Source organism: Artibeus jamaicensis, unplaced genomic scaffold (genome assembly GCF_021234435.1).
Source record: "Artibeus jamaicensis isolate MK-2021 breed Jamaican fruit bat unplaced genomic scaffold, CSHL_Jam_final contig_384, whole genome shotgun sequence".
NCBI lineage: Eukaryota > Metazoa > Chordata > Mammalia > Chiroptera > Phyllostomidae > Artibeus > Artibeus jamaicensis.
This window is the reverse complement of record NW_026521810.1, coordinates 9,107,277-9,124,261: the sequence shown is the minus strand read 5'-3', so window position 1 is coordinate 9,124,261 and position 16,985 is coordinate 9,107,277. Positions and strand designations below refer to the sequence as shown.

The 16,985-nt window shown below is 39.2% G+C and overlaps 1 protein-coding gene and 1 pseudogene across 2 annotated transcripts; both read left to right on the top strand.

Annotated features, from left to right (window-relative positions):
* The first annotated feature begins 539 nt into the window (after nt 1-539).
* TXNDC9 (thioredoxin domain containing 9) lies at nt 540-13,735 on the top strand. 2 transcript variants are annotated; one of them, XM_037141111.2, is made up of 5 exons: nt 540-714; nt 3,279-3,486; nt 6,622-6,740; nt 10,622-10,876; nt 13,193-13,735. In XM_037141111.2, exons 2-5 carry the CDS (start codon nt 3,298-3,300, stop codon nt 13,308-13,310), a joined length of 681 nt encoding a protein of 226 aa, XP_036997006.1. In that variant the 5' UTR covers nt 540-714; nt 3,279-3,297; the 3' UTR covers nt 13,311-13,735. The 2 variants fall into 2 exon arrangements, with proteins under 2 accessions (XP_036997006.1, XP_036997007.1); XM_037141112.2 differs by having other exon boundaries at nt 3,276-3,486.
* On the top strand, nt 9,975-10,523 carry LOC119046169 (60S ribosomal protein L17-like; annotated as a pseudogene).
* Nucleotides 13,736-16,985: the final 3,250 nt, after the last annotated feature.

Sequence of the window (16,985 nt, the reverse complement as noted above, 5' to 3'; positions counted from 1 at the left end):
TGGTGGTGAAAATGTGCCATATCCGGATCTGTACGGTTATATTATGGGTGTTAACTAAATAAAAACTAATCATACTGTATGTTATGAGTCAACTTCTTAAAAAATATTTTCTTTATTTTTAGACAGAGGGGAAGGGAGGGAGAAAGAGAGGGAAAGAAACATCAGTGTGAGGCTGCTTCTACCGCACCCCACACTGGGGTTCTGGCCCACAACCCAGGCATGTATGTGATCTGATTGGAAACTAAACCAGTGATCCTTCGGTTCACAAGCCACGGCTCAATCCACTGAGCCACGCCAGCCAGGAGGAGCCAACTTTTTTTAAAGGTTCTGTATGAGGTAAACGAAGTCTGAGTGTCACTCCTGAGTGAGAGGGTAACTACCTGATTTCTGACATTATAACCTGTGCACTGAAGTTCATAGCCTAAGTTGGAAAACGCCAGACGAGCACTAAGAAACTACAACTCCCAGCATACTTTGCTCCCGGACCGGAAACATCCGTTTCGGGCCACCGACTGGGTTTTTTTGCTAGTACGTACGGTCTCCTGCATCACTTCCTCCAGCGTCGCGGGCTGTAAAGCTTAAGGGCCATAGCCAATCTGGAGGCCAAAGTGACGGCCAATTCGTAGCCACTAGCAGCTGCTGCGAAGGTGAAGCCAGCGTGGATCGTTCTAGAGCCGCTCGTCCACCACTTCTCAGGTGTCACCGAGAGCTCAGGTGAGGCAGTGGTGATATGAAAAACACGCCCACCAAGTTCCCTTGTTAACGGAGGGGCGCGGCCCAGGTGCTGGTGACAGTGCTATTAAGGTGGCTTTGGAGCCTGGGCCCTGGGAGGCGATGAAGATTGGGCCACCTGAACTCTGCCCACATCTGTCCCCGGGGGCTTAAGGAGTGGCTGGATACTTCTGGGGCGGGGGTGTACCTTGGGAAGGTATTGTTCTCAATTAAGGAAAACGCCTCTTGGTTGTTTGGACCGGTGCACCTTGAGGGATCAAAGAAATGGTTTGGTAATTTGAGGACAAGTCCTTTCCCACAGTTCCTGTTGAACTGAAAAATGGAAAAATCGTAGTTACCAGGCCCTGGCTGGCATGGCTCAGTTGTTGGAGCTCCATCCTGCACACAGCAAAGTTGAGAGTTCCATTCCCAGTCAGGGCAGATACCTTAGTTGAGGGTTCAATACCTGGCGGGCATGTATGAGGGGCAACCAGTCGGTGTTTCTCCCTCACATCTATGTTCTTTTCCCTAAAATCAATAAACATACTTTTAATTTTTTTAAAGAGAAAAGTTAACCCGCCTAGCCAGTGTGGCTCCATTGGTTGGAGCTTCACCTATGGACCAGAAGGTCTTGGGTTCGATTCCCCATCAGGACACAGACCCAGATTGCAGGTTTGAACACCCCCCCCCCCCCCCCGCCCGGGGCAGAAGTGAGAAGACGACCTATTCATCTCTCTCTCTCTCCCTCTCCCCCCTCCCCGTCTCCCTGCCCCCTCCCCATGTCCCCCTCTCACTCCCCTCTTCCCCTCCCCCCACAAAAGCCATGGGAAAAAATATCCTTGGGTGAGAATTTAAAAAAGAGAGAAAAGTTAACAGGATTGCTAAACCATCATTTTTCTCCCTCTCTGAATGTGGTGAACACCACCACCTGTCCCCAGAGCAGCTCTTGTTAATCGCTTCTGCTCCAAATTATCCCAGCATTAAATTCTAAGCTCATCCTATAAAACTCCAGGTATAAGCATCTCTATGTTCCTGGTAAGAACAGGTTCTGACATGCAAGTCATGGTATAATATCCAGTTTTCTGCTTCATCCAGCCTCTAGTGAAGGGCACAATCTTACTGACATTTTTCTTGGGAGGAAGGGAATGTGAAATTCTTTTACTACATTTGAAATATAGTCCCTTTAAAATTGTATACCATTTATGAGGAACTTACAGTTTGTTCATTCAGAGTTAACAAATATTTTCAGAGCATCTTCTGTGCTCCAGTCATTGCTAGCTCTAGAAATAACAAAGGTGAAGTATGCATTTCAACTGCTTTTCCTTTGAAGAAAAAGAAATCAGAAGTGAAGTTTGTGGTAAGGCTATATCTCTTTAGTTGAACAGGTATAGAGGGTCTGTGGGTTTGGTCATGTGTCAGAAACTGGTGGATGAGCTCACAGGTTATTTGGATTTTTAAAAGTGCTTTGTTATTATCTACAAATGTATCATAATTAGTTGAGATGCCAACGGCCTCCTGTTTTGATAGGCAAATAATGAATTTTCTTTCTGTACTAATAAGCCAGGAGGACACATAAATATTGCCATCTGATTGTATAAACTCCTATCTCACATAGAGGAGTGATGGAAAAAAATCAATATTCTTAATATTTAGAGTGTTACATCAATGTTAAAAACACTGAGTGTCAGTAAATCAATACCAATACCAATCTTGTGGCCTCATAGATTTTATTAGGTGATGGGAGAACAGGAATGGAAACTAAAGCTTAGGGAACACCAGGCAGAATTCTTTACATAAATTGTAATAGGCTCTTTTAGGGAGCTAAAGAAACGAAAGTTATTTAATCAGAGACCATGAAAAATGTGCTTTTTGCTTAACAGTTAAATGTTACCATTGTTCCGTCACATCTGCTTTGCTTCCCTTTTCCTATGATAAAGAACACTGACTATAGGAGTATCACAAAGTGTTACTTCAACTACTGTAACTCCCAACTACTCACTTCTCTCTGGTCTGTTGATGGTCTTGAAGACTTGTCTTTGCTTTGGTATAATGAAACACATAAATCAGAAGCACCCAGGCTTTGCTCTAGATAGTTTCCTAGTGCTGTCACTAGAACCTACTGAATCACTTAAATAATTCTTAAGCCTAACGCGAAGTGCTTGGTTGTGAGCAGAACACTTTTTTTATGTTCTGAAGAACATGATTTGTGGACTACAAATTATGTACTTGCCAGAATTTTTGAAAATAAGAGAAAAACTTTACTTACTGTTCACACTTTTTAAATAAAGAATTTCATTCATTTATTTTGAGAGACAGGGGAAGGGATGGGGAAAGAGAGGAAGAGAAACATCAATGGGAGAGAAAAACATTGATCGATTGCCTCTTGTACACACCCTGACTGGAGACTGAACCTGCAACCTAGGCATGTGCCCCATCTAGGAATCCAACTGACTGGCGACATTTCACTTTTCAGACCGATGCCCAACCAGCTGAGCCACATGGGTCAGTATTTTGTTGTTGTTGGTGTTGTTGCTGTTTTTTAACTTTGTAAACCTTGTACCCAGCAGCAAGGCTGAACTGTGAAGAATGGAAGCTAATGCATCTGTCGACATGTTTTCAAAAGTCCTGGAAAATCAGTTGCTTCAGGCTACCAAACTAGTAGAAGAACATTTGGATGCTGAAATTCAGAAACTGGATCAGATTGATGAGGATGACTTGGAACACCTCAAAGAAAAGAGACTTGAGGCACTAAGGAAAGCTCAGCAGCAAAAACAAGTAACCTCTCTGCCCTGCTTTCTGAAATTGCTTTAACAGTATGCGCCTAACAACTTAAATATACACATTTGTCAATAGTTACATTGCAGTCCCCCTTTTTAAGGTTTTTTACCTCAAAGTACCTATCATTAAAAATTTGGCTAGAAAAAAATTAGTTTTGAAGACATACTCAAATTAGCCTGGGTAATGTTTTAATCCACAGTCAAGTAAAAGAAATACATGCCCAGGATCATTTTCTGAGCTCAGATTTTTGTGGTTGGAGTGAACTAAGAAAAGCACTGGCAGCAACAGGAGTTGGTGGTTTCCCTGTCAGGTATTAGTGAAGCCTGTCATAAGTTAGCTGAGCTCAACGCAAACAAGATAAGATTTAACCACACTACTAATTACTAATGAGCAACTTAAAAAAAAGTTGTTATAACTATGATATTTTTGTAGAAATCTGAATTTACCTGATTTGCAGTGAGGAACATATATCAATGTCTTCAATGAATGTCAGCAGTTAAAGACAATAGTCTGAGTATTTATAATTGAAAACTAATTGAAGCAAGCAGCTTTTAGGAGTTTTTTTATTAATATACTAATCAATTTAAAATGAATTTGTCATGGAGTAACTCATAGGATCTTATTTTGGAGCTTTCATTGCATTTTGATGGTTTTTGTTAAAATGTTTTGTGAGGAAGTAGCCAAGAAGCCTTAAAGGTTTTTAAAGCTATTCTCTTTGAAAGAGTAGTATAGATTATATAGTAGTTTTGACTTGCTGATCCACAAAGCTATTGGGGAAACCAACGCATACAATGACATAAGCACTCAATAGGCCTATGTTAATCAACATAGGTTAACCTATGTTGATTAATTCCTAATTAAAACTTTATTCCTCGATCAACCAAGCACCCCCCTACTGTTATAGCAGCTAGAGTTGTGAGACTTAGGGAGGGAGCAGAAGAACAAGGTGAGAAGTAGGAAGAGCCCACAAGAGGCTTGGGTGATAACCCCTAAGGGAGAACCAGGTACTGCCCATTTGCCACACATCAGATAGGCTCAGCCTACACTGTTATTTGTTCCCATCCTGCTTGATCCCATTCAGCACACACCTGTGGAGCCCATGTTCTGTGAAAGGAGAGATACTTAAGAGCGCGGGGTATGTTGAGTGTCTTCAGAGAGTTGTCAGGCATTGATGGAGGTTTGGAGTCGGCTTGCCTCCCTTTAAGAAATGGACAGGTTCAGGTCTTCAGCCAATTGGTTAAACACATAGGAATTGGTAATGGAGAGAAATAGTAGCTATTTAAAAACCAAAAATACAGGTTTTTAAGGATATATGTCATTGGCAAGTGAAGAAAGGAATCGAGAAGTGTCACATTATTAAGGAATTATTATTTGAGGGTTTAAACTGTTTATAGACCTTTACCAAAGAAATGTCACATAGAGAGAAGATATCTGGGCCTTCTGTGAGTGTCAGCTCCGTGTGAGCCAGGGTGAAAGAGATACCAAAACTACTGTGTCTGGGCGGTGTTAGCTTGAGTGCAGAGGAGGAAAGGGGATGGCATTCCTGCCCCTTTCTAGTTAGACCTTGTGGAAGACTGCATTCAGACCTCTCCCACATTTTAAAAGAACATGGAGGAATTAGACTATTCAGAGGACAGCCAGAAGAGTAAGAAGTCTAAATATCATTTTGTATGAGAAACAGTCAAAAGGAAATGGAAATTTTAGCATGGAAAAGTGAAAAAAAAAAAAACCATAGGCAAGATATATTTGAAGGGGTAACATGAAAGAAAGATTAGAACTTTTCTCTCATCTTAGGTTCAAGGTGGGATCCACAGACTGAAGTTAGAGATATTGTACTTAAGTGTGAGAAGACCTCTCTAAAAATTAGAGTAGCCCTGGCTGGTGTAGCTCAGTGGATTGAGTGCCGGCCTGCAAACCAAGAGGTTGCCAGTTCTATTCCTGTTCGGGGTGTGTGACTAGGTTGCAGGCCAGGTCCCCAGTAGGGGGCGTGTGAGAGGCAACCACACATTAATGTTTCTCTCCTTCCCTTCCCCTCTCTCTAAAAATAGAAAAATAAAATCTTTTTAAAAATCAATAAAAATTAGTACCTATACAAATGCTTTTTAAGCTCATGTGTCAAACACTGTTTTACTTACCTTTGTGTTGTCTTATTTTTACAACTACACAATGAGATAAATGCTTCATGATGTCTACAGATGAGGAAATTGGGACTCAGAAAAGTTATCAGAATTCATAGCCTAATAAGTAGTAGAACAATTACTGAAGTCCATGCCTTCTACCTGCAAGCCCAGTGCCCCTTTTTATTAAAACTAGCAGCCTGAAAAAGGAAACACATTTCCAGTTGTGATGAAAAGCTTCTTGCCACAGGAAAGGTTCAAGAGGCTGAAAGGTCTGTCAGGTGTGGTTGATAAATTGGTTTGGGAAGTTGGATTATGTGACTTGTGAGACCTTTATTGTTTCTGGGCGCAGTGAGTAGACAACTTTTTCTTCTAGGATACTACCCATGGGCAGCCAGTATAGAAGAGGTTCCTGCCTCTCCATGGTTATCATGAAGAATAAGCAGGCCCCCTGAGCTTCAGAGCTGCAGTATAATCTCCCTCTCCTGCCTTCACCCGGTACCTCGTCCCCAAAGACTGGCTTTATCTCATGAGCATTATTTTTGAAGGCTTTTTAGTAATTTGAATCAAAGGCTTTTTATTTTAGTAGTGTTGAGTACAAAGAAATTTAATGGGCTTAACATCCTAAGTATCTTGAGTCTATACATTTTTATTTTCAGAGTTCTGGGAAAACATATATTCCAAGTTACCGAAACCGATAACTGTCTAAAATATGAGCCATGCCTTAGAGATAGCCACTGCTCACAGACTGTTTTTGCATTGATACTTAGAAAATAAGAAATCAAATCTTTCTCTACAGGCAAAATCAACTTATATGAGATGGGCAAAAGTACATTTCCAGCTGTTCATATGGAAAATAGCACAATAATTAATACAAGAATAACCTGTGCATGGTGTACCCACAACCGGAAACCTCCTTTTGCCCCACCCTGTATTATGTTGACGTGGACACAAACTAAACTGGTACGGAAAGAGATATTTCAAATGTCTAATATTTCCCTTTTCTTCACATCAGGAATGGCTTGCGAAAGGACATGGGGAATACAGAGAAATCCCTAGTGAAAGAGACTTTTTTCAAGAAGTCAAGGAGAGTAAGAAAGTGGTTTGCCATTTCTACAGAGATTCCACATTCAGGTAACTTTGTTTCCTTCAGTGACTATTTTTTAAACATGGAAAGGTCTTTGAATAGAAATATACTGACAGAGAAATTACAAATAATAAAAGGAACTACTTCCTAATTTGCTCCTTTGTACTAGAACTGTACATTAAAGTTAAGCAGTGGTTATTTTAAAGATTAACTTAAAAACCAATGACATATAAAAGGATAAATGAACATTATTAAAAAACAATATTTCTATAGAAATGGCTGTTTTCTGAATTATATTTATACTAAAAAAATCGTAGAAATAAATTTTTAATCAATGCAACAAGAATATTTTTCTTTGACTTGACTGAGTCTTTCACCAGAAGCATAGCTGGAACTGCCAGGCTTGGCTGGAAGGAGAAGAAAGTGATATCTCTCAAACCAATTCAAGTCTATAAACCTCCATGGAGGCAGATCCCTTATAAAATGAAAATACATCCAGAAGAAGTTATATCTTAATCCAGTGGATTCAAGTCATTTTTTAAGCCCCAAAATTTGATTAGTTGCCAACATTTAAAAATCGAGAAGTATTTTTGGTTTTTAATTTAGATTTCAGAATGTTTATGAAAATCAGCAAACTTGATTATAACCGACCTAGATTCAGTATGAAAACAATTGGCTGATGCTATCTATGAGTGGGGCTGCCTTCCTTAGGACATCACTGTGGTCCAGTGCTGTGTCTTTATCATTCACTGTCATATTAGCCTTGCCTTCTTCTCTCATGCCCGTAGAACGTCTGGCCTCTGTCTTAGGTTTAGCACCAAATAAGTTGATTGTTAGTTAACACCTTTCATGGACTGACTGCCTGAGACTTATTGACTAAAAAAATAAAAATGAAAAAATTATTGCAATGGTGAATATCTCCCAAGGGGAAAGTGGGACTTTTCCCTTGGGAGAGTAAAGTCCCACTTTTTTCCCACTATTGGGAAGGTAAAGCGTATCAAGAAAACCCTCTACCGTGTGGCACACTGTCATCTTCCATTGGCACGCATATGCCTTAAGTTGCCAACCTCTGACATAGATGATGAGGTGATTTATTGATATCATATCAGTCTGTAAGACTCATTTGCTCATCCGATTGTTTATTGTTAGATGTTTTCACCCACTAGCTTGTTAGTTTTGTGAAGGTAGAAAGTTTGCCTGTACAGTGGGCCCACTGTTGGCCCACCGTTTGCCTGCACTGTGGCCCAAATCCACTGCTTTGGATTCCTAGCCCTAGAGCAGCAATGGCTGGCACATAGTAGCTACTCAGTAAATATATTTGTTGGAGATATAAACAGTGTAGCACCAGGAGTACTAACCTCCAAACAAAACTGAAAAGTAAAAATTTAAATCATTAGTTTATTTATATATATATATGAATACAGTTACATGTAATATATATAAAATCAAAGTTCCTAGCACATAGAAACTGTGGTGCATACTTTCATGTGTAAAATCCTGGAAAATTCACAGTGAACCTTTGAGCTAAGTAGGTTTTAAACTACCTATTTAGAGACGGAGACTTAGAGAGATTAAATGGCTCATTTAATGTCACTCGGTTACCAAATAATAAGAGGTTTTAAGCCTAAAGCTATTTTAACTGCACCATGACTGCTGCTTCTGTGTCTTAAAAAAATGGGTTAATTACGTAGCCTTATTTAAGATAGGTTCCAGCTCTTTCAGGGACAGTGTCTTCAGGCATTCAGAGTGGCCCAGCATCGGACATGTCATTGGAGGCTCTTTTACAGTCCAGCCTCTATACTCTGGTTTCTCTTTAGATCATATAAGTCTTTCACCTGTTAAAATACAGATTCCAACAAAACTAGGCTGTCTCAAACACCTGGTAATAGATTGTTTACCTTTATACCAAGAATGTTGGGAAAACACCAAAACCCATACATGGCATATGCCAAGGCCGACTTCGCAAAGTCTGTGCTATGAGACCGTAAAATTCAAATGAGGTTGTCTAAAACGAAAAAACATGTCAGTGTCAGCAGGGCCTGTGGCGGATCTGTGTGTGTGAAATGTGTCTGTGACAGGACCAAACGTGCTTTCCTTATTGAGAAAGTATTGAAGGCACAAGCATAGGGTCAGAAAGCTAAATTTAAAAATGAAGCTTTTTTGAGTAATAACAATTAAAAGGCAAAAATAAATAAAATAGCTTCCATATTAGTCCAGTAAAACCATGGAAGTTGATTTATATATGAATGTTCAAGAACATATTTCTCATATAAAAGTTCATTTATCATTTCTTTTGAGCTTCATTCAAACACTTTAATAATTTGTTCCTTCCTACCATTTGCACTGAATTCTCATTGCTGCAGTTTAGGGTGGTATATAAAAAGATACATTTAGAGGGAAAGTGATGAGGCATTAAATTTTAAAGAAACTCACTGGACCCAAACCTAATCAGGAAAAACTACAATCAAGGAGTGCCCCAAAAGCCTAGGCATCCAAACCGGTGCTCTCAATGTTATTGGGCATGAGCAGCACCTGTGTGTTTCCCAGCTGCACTCCTGGCAATTTTTTTGATTCATATTTATATTTTGAAAGTTGGATGTAATGAATACTAACTGTTAAGAACTACTGCTCAAAAAGATTATTACGATAGTCTGTTTCAGAAACAGGATTGACCAGTTTAAGTATGTTCTACTTTAAAGAAATTGTCACTTCCATTTTCCTCTTCAGTAGAAGATAGCTTAATGAAAGTTAGTTCTAGTATTGTAAAACAATAATGACCATATTACAGCCCTTACCCTTAATGTGCTTCTTGCTGACAGAGTTGCACAGCCAGAAGAGTTCCCTCTCAGTGACACCAGTCTTTCCTAATGACTTCCAGATATGGCACTGTGTGCACACTGCTAATTCTGAGAAGTTTCTTCTGAGTTCTGTCAGATCACATTTGTCTCCCTTCAAGCTCCCCGTGTGAGATACCAGGAAACACGCAAAAGAGGAAATGACTTTTTGTTCTTTGTGAACATGACAACAACGTGAAACACTTAACAATTTGAGGCATATATTGAATATTTTGGTTTTTATAAATATCAATAGAATAAATCTGACTATCTAGATATAGATTGTTTTTCTACCTCTCACAGGCAGCTAATCTATAGGGAAATGAGGTCATCTAACAGAAGCACCAGTTGGCTACCAAATTATGAGACTCAAACAAGGTAAACTATAAAGTTACATGTACCTTAGCTCTTCCCAACAGTGGCCACAGGTGACCTCTGAAAGTGGTTCGCTATTCATTTTACCCAGAAAACCCCACAAAGTCATGCAACTCAAGAGGTTCAAATCTTGGTGTTCACTTTAAGAACACTCATGAAACTGCCCAGGCCATCAAGGGTATGCATATTTAAAACGCCACAAAGTATCTTAAGGATGTCACTTTACAGAAGCAATGTGTATCATTTGTCATTACAACAGAGGCGTTGGTAGGTGTGCCTAAACCAAACAGTGGGGCTGGACACGGTCAGTGGCCAAAAGTTCTGAATTTTTACCACATATTTTGCTTAAAAATGCAGAGAGTAATGCTGAACTTAAGGGTGTAGATGTAGATTTCTGGTCATTGAGCACATCCAGGTGAACAAAGCTCCCAGGATTTGAGGTAGAACTTACAGCAGAGCTCATGGGTGAATCAACCCATACCGGAGCTCTCCCTGCCACGCTGAGATGGCCCGTACTGGAAAAGAGCAGGTTGTTCCTAAACCAGAAGAGGAGGTTGCACAGAAGGAAAAGGTATCCCAGAAGAAACTGAAGAAACAAAAATTTATGGCCCAGCAGTAAATTCAGCATAAAATAAATTAATGTACCTTAATGATATTTATTTTTAAAAACAGGATGTTTGTTGTTTTAGCTTTTGATTTTCTGTATTTGTTATTTACAGGTGTAAAATATTAGACAGACATTTGGTGATACTGTCCAAGAAACATCTGGAGACCAAATTTTTGAAGCTGAATGTGGAAAAAGCACCTTTCCTTTGTGAGAGACTGAGGATCAAAGTCATTCCCACACTAGCACTGGTAAAAGATGGGAAAACACAAGATTATGTCGTTGGATTTACTGACCTAGGAAATACCGATGACTTCACCACAGAAACATTAGAATGGAGGCTTGGCTGTTCTGATATTCTTAATTACAGGTAACTTTTAATAAAACAATAGACTTATTTTAATTTTCATTTTCAGAGAAGATTTTTGGGGGGTTAACATTTATTTTATGGAATTAAGATCTTTTGGCTGACATGTAGAAAAACTTTGACAAGGGAAAAGCATAATATTTTTTAAATTGTGTATTAGGAGAATAATAATCTCACAGCAAAAATCCGAGTTATGGATAACAGTGAGTCTTTGAAGCTATCAAAGTTTCAAGCTAACAGATCTCCATGAGTCTAATTCTGCGTAATCTGGAAACCCAAAATGACACCCAAGAATTGACTCTCCCCTGATTTAAACTGGATTATTCAAATTGATAATGACTGACTTCCAAACATTAGACTTTTAATGTATATTCCTGTCTCACTTGTAGAATCTGATACAATGTATAGAATCTCATTTCTATGCTTAGCTTAAATTATTAAGGGGAAAAGTCTTAAGTTTGAAAACCATCTAAACTCCAACTTGCATTTTTCATTCATTTCTTTGTCTTTCTCCAGACAAATAATTCATCTAATCTCACAAATTAGAGCATATCATCTTGTCCTTTTTGTCTGTTCTTTATTTAAAAAAATAATTGGTAAAACTTTGAAGTTGTCATTCCACAGTCATAGTGCATTTCATAAATAGAAGGTTCTATTCACTTTTCTACCCCTTTTCCCTGAATCTCTCCTATATGCGTCTAAAAGATTCCTACATCATGGAAGTTGATTTTGGATATTAATATTAAATAAAAATACTAAATTTTTAAATAATTATTTTGATTTTAAACTAAACAGTTGGAAATAATACAAAGAATGCTCATATACCCTTCACCCACATTTTCTATTTTTAAACATTTTATATTTGTTTTATCTTAAGTTTTTCTCTTAACCATTTCAGTGGAAAATGTAGATGTATTGTACCTTTACTCCTAAATATTTTTGTGTGCATTTCCTAAAAAACAAGGACATTTTCTTATATAACCACAATACAATTATTAAAACAGGAAATTTTTATAATTTACAGATCTTATTCACATTCTATTAGTGTCCCTGTAAGTCTCATGTCAAAAAAAAAAGAAAATGCATTGCATGTAGTCAGTGTGTCTTTAGTTTCCATTAACCTGTAACAGCCTGTTACCCTTCCTTTGTTTTTCAGCACTTTGACATTTTTGAAGAGTACATACTGGTTATCTCAGAGCATCCCCGAACTTGGGTTTGTCTAGTGTTTCAAGTTTAGATTCATATTATACATTTTTTTACAGGTATTCTATGGAAGCAATGCATTCTTCCTTAGTTAGTGCACCATGTCAAGAGGCATGTGATGGTGTGTCTCATTTGTGGTAGAAGTAACAGCTCTGGTTACTCAGTTGTCTACCAGGCCAAATGGTGACTTAAGGAACAACTTTTCCATATCTCACATTAATTTAATTTATTTATTTATATTAGAATGGACTGTGGATTATTTTATTCAATGAGTTATATTCTGTTGCCACTATTATTTACTTTGAGTTTCAAATTGCCCCAGGTTTGGCCAGTGAGAGCCCCTTTCACACTGTCTTCTATAGCCTTTGGTCATGTCCCAGGAATTGGCTGAGCACTTTCTTTCTAGTGCAAATGAGATGTTTTATGGGTGCTCATGTTGTATTCTCCCAAGAACCGTCTGTTTCTCCAAAGAGCCATGGTTCCTTTCAGTGGCAGATGATACTTCAAAACCAAGATCTAGGTGCTAGGTATAGTCGCAGATATTTTTGAAAGAAGAAATTGTCATATTTCATTTATTTCTCAGACATCGTTGAAAAGAGTTTCATACCAATTCCAGTTAATGAATTCCATGAGTTTTGATGATATCCATAGAAATCTAAACAGTAAAAGGTGTTAAACAGGACCAAACCAGTCACAACAGGCTATGAGAAAATATATCATGCTTTTCTGTCATTTTCAAAGTGAAAAAATCTAATACAGGTTCAGCATCACCAAAACAGATGAGGGTAAAAAACCTTAGATTTCCTTCTTAGCCTTTCAGTCAGAAATGCTGTTGGCATCCTATGAAATGTAATCAATAATTAATGATAAAAGAGAAAATAAAACATTGATCTAAAACATTTAGTAGTGCAAAGTAAGATTTAACACTGTTAACTATCAGTATAAAAATATATTGGATATTGGACACCTCTTCCTTGACACCAACATTTTAGAGAAAATTTTACTCTAGTGTATATGTTACAGTGTGGGAAAAAAGATAAAATTTTCTTAAGTTTAATATACCAACTATACTAAATCATAAAGAATAAACGCTTTTTAAATTTGTTTTATTTTTAGTGGAAATTTAATGGAGCCACCATTTCAGAGCCAAAAGAAATTTGGAACAAACTTCACAAAGCTGGAGAAGAAAACTATCCGAGGAAAGAAATATGATTCGGACTCTGATGATGATTAAAAAGCAGTTATAATTCTTTGTAAATTGTCTTTATTTCTGCTTACTTTAGAATTAGATGTGTTTTATAAATTCTATTGATTTTGATACATTGTTCATCTAATGGTCATATTCTAGTTTTATACAGTTGCATCACATTGAAAGACATCTTTAATATTTTTTGTGGAGCTCATATTTAAGTTGTGGAAAATCGATGAGTTCTTAAATTACCTCAGTAGGACCTGAATTCTCTTGTTTTTTACGATTGATTTTTATCACTGGATTGGAAATAGAAATTCAATGAACTATTTCGGGACTACTTCTCACACATTATTTACTTTATACCACAAGTGAAGTAACATTTACTAGTGTAACACACTGTACTTCTAAGTGATAAACACTTGACTTCAGGAATATATTTACACAACTATTAAAGAACTGCTTATTTATTCAGTGTGCTGTGTGTGGTTGAATCAGCTAGTGACAGAAGAAAGTGTTTTCAAATTGAGAGCATATTGCTTATTTAAAGGGTCTTGATTGTTTGTGTTTTAAGACATTCTGAAAAAAATCAGGAAGCCCTTTTGGAATGGCAGCATGAGGACATCCACAGACTCACTGAAACAGTCATAACTTGTAAATATTAATTTTTTAAAACAGTTAAGTTTCTGAAATTGTCGTAAAAGCATGGAGCAAACAAAAACGTCTATTCAAGAACATACTAAATCTTGGCAAGAATAATGAGTCTCTGTGGTATTGGAGCCTTGACCCCACACCCCTCCTCCTAATAGCTCCCATTCTCAGCCTACAGTTTTTCCCTAGAGGGAGCAGACTGCTTGCTTTTCTCTTACACCCAGTCCCCACCTGTTGCACAGATCTACCCCAGGAATGGCAGACCAGGAATACTGTTTCCGAATCACTATTGCCCCAGCTTACTCAAAATCTCATTGAGATTAACAATTGACTTACTCATAAACTGGAGTGATAGTGGTTAGAATGGAGGTTCCATGCAAAGCAGAGAAGACCAGGGGCTACCACTCACTTCTCTACTTGTAAGACCACAGGTATCACTAGGAGAGCAAGCTACTCTCCCCACCCCCAGCTATGGGTTCAATAGCACAGAGGTTCTACTCAGAGGGAGAAGCAAAGTATAAAAATGGCTTTCATTGGGGTGCATCCCCTAAAGGGACCAACTTTATATAGAGCAGAGTGAAAGAAGTTTAAGGGTTCTGCTGTAGACAAAGGAGATTTGGACTGGAAGTGGGGGGAGACGTAAGAGGAGATTAATAGCCCCATGATAGTAATAAGCAAAAGGTGAGAAGTTTTAGCAGAGAATTAAAATGGCAGCAAAGAATAGCCCTAAGGTTGAAACAAGCCTTAAAGACTACAAGGCCCTGAATTTAATTGCATCAAACTGTTTGGCAATTTACACCCCAGTGCTTATCAAAAATAGACTGGTCTGCTAGCAATTAGTGGTTGTTAACAGTGTAATAACAGTAGTAGACCAGCTAGAACACTTACAAGATCTGGGAAATAAACAGTAAAAAAGCCCTGCTAAAACTACTGTAACTGGTTTTGGAGTCAGGGTGACAACATAGTGCTTCAGAAGCTGCAGAGTTAAGTTATATGTTGCAAGGTGAATGGACTTAACTAAAGTAAGCCCACTTATGTCTCTAAACAAATAAGCAAATAAGCCCTGGGGGAGAGGGGAGGATGAGGCCCCAGAGCTGCTATATTATCTAAAGTGCCCAGTTTTCAACAACAACAAAAAAATGATGAGGCCTGCAAAGAAACAGGAAACTGACCCATACACAAGGGGGAAAAGCAATGAAAAGAAACTGCCTTTGAGTGGGCCCAGATATTGAAAGCACACAAAAGCAGCTGTTACATTTTTAAAAAACTAAAACCATGCCAGAGGTAAAGAAAGATAAAATTCCATCAAATAGAGAATAAAGAAGAAATTATTTTAAAAGAATGAAATGGAAATCTCTGGACTAGGAAAGTACAATAACTGCAATGAAAAAAAACATTAGAGGTACTTAACAAATTTGAGCTTGCAGTAGCAAGAATGAGGAAAACTGGAGATTTAGGCAGTACTGATACTACCATCCCAAGAACTGGAGGAAGAAAAACAAACAGCTTCAGAGAAACATGAGAAGTCAATTTATGTGTAGTGGGAATACCAGTAGGAAAGCAAGCAGAAAATTATAAGAAGTAATGCCTAAAAATTCCAAGGTTGATGAAAACATTAGCCCAAGAAAGGAGACTTAGAGCAGAATGATCCATACACAGAAATGTCAGAATAAAAATGTTGGAAGACATGATGATCTTGAAAAGCCACTATGTATAAGAAAACCCTATTAAGATTAAAAACTGATGTACTGGAAACAGTGGAGACCTAGAGGTGGTACAAATAGATCTGTATCAGACTTGGCCAGCCTGTAGGGCAGAGGAAGGCTCAAGTGAGAAGGATTCACAGGAAATGCCCAAGGTAGTTGGGGTGAAGCTGCACTACTAGCATGATATGTGACCAGATTTCCCTAACCCCAGGCAGAGACTTGGTTGTGGGAGGGGGTCTGCACGTAGTCTGTAAGAGACTGGGGAGAGTTATTGAATGTGGAAAAAGCCCTTATTTCATTTCAAGACATGGCAGCAGGGGGAAGTGCTGATCTGCCCGCCTAGCCTGGGAAAACGTTAGGATTGGCTAGGCAGCAGGACCCTTCCAGAGTGCACAGAAGCTTTCCCCAGGAGATTTAAACAGAGGGCAGACAGAACCCCTCCATGACAAGCTTCAGCAGTTGGCAGGGCCCTGGGAAGCTGTAACATGGCAATGGCAGCACCAGCCCCACACGCACACTCCAGGAAGCCTGAAGCCAGACAGCAGGTCCGCCTAGCAGCCTTGTGCTCCAAAGGATAGATAAGGGAGGATACAGTGGGACTTCTGGGCATTGTTTTCAGTTTCAGTCTTTTCCGGTTGTCTATGTGAGATTAGACTGGAGCCGGGGAGGACCGTTTCCCCAAATTGTAAAACACTTTAATAAACACCCCTTTTCTTCCCCACCAACCCTCGTCTTATGCCCATGTTTGGTGGTGGGCAGCTGACCCCAACTTTTGTTTGGTAACATTTTGGCAACCCAGATGGGACTCTGAGGACTTTAGTTAGGTCCCAGCTGCCTGTGGCAGACTGACCCCAAGAGCGCAACTGACGGGATTTCCCAGTCTCAGGGAATCTCCCTGCACCTCCACTCAAGGCACTGGCCTCTAGAAATGCTGGGATGGTGGAAGGAAGCATATCTGGGGAGGAAAGGGCCCCCAAGACCAGGTGAGCTGAACCTGCATGTGCAATGGGGGTTGAGCACTATGACATTGGGTCTGGGCAGAGCCACTTTGTGGAGCTGCTTGGTAGGTCACACCTGCAATTCTGAATTGGCCACATGAGCCCTGGGCCATTCAGGGTGTGCCACGTGGGCACTGTGCCATTTGGGCTCCAGGCAACTTGGCAGGCCATGCCCACGATTTGGGCTGTGTGCCAAATGGGCACTGGGCCATTTGGGTTTTATGCAACTTGGGTTTCAGGCCATTTGGGCTATATGCCACTTGGGCATTGCAGCAATTGGGTTTCTGCACAACTGGGATTTGATGGGGACAGCTCTGGTTCCAGGGGCCATGAATTGGGCTTCCAGGGGGACCATTTGAGGTCAC

Excerpts from the sequence above, each read along its gene's own strand:
- TXNDC9 (XM_037141111.2), top strand. The coding sequence starts at position 3,298 with ATGGAAGCTAATGCATCTGTCGACATGTTTTCAAAAGTCCTGGAAAAT. Across the intron at positions 3,487-6,621 it reads AAGCTCAGCAGCAAAAACAA|GAATGGCTTGCGAAAGGACA; the intron begins GTAACCTCTCTG and ends TCTTCACATCAG. Across the intron at positions 10,877-13,192 it reads TCTGATATTCTTAATTACAG|TGGAAATTTAATGGAGCCAC; the intron begins GTAACTTTTAAT and ends TTTTATTTTTAG.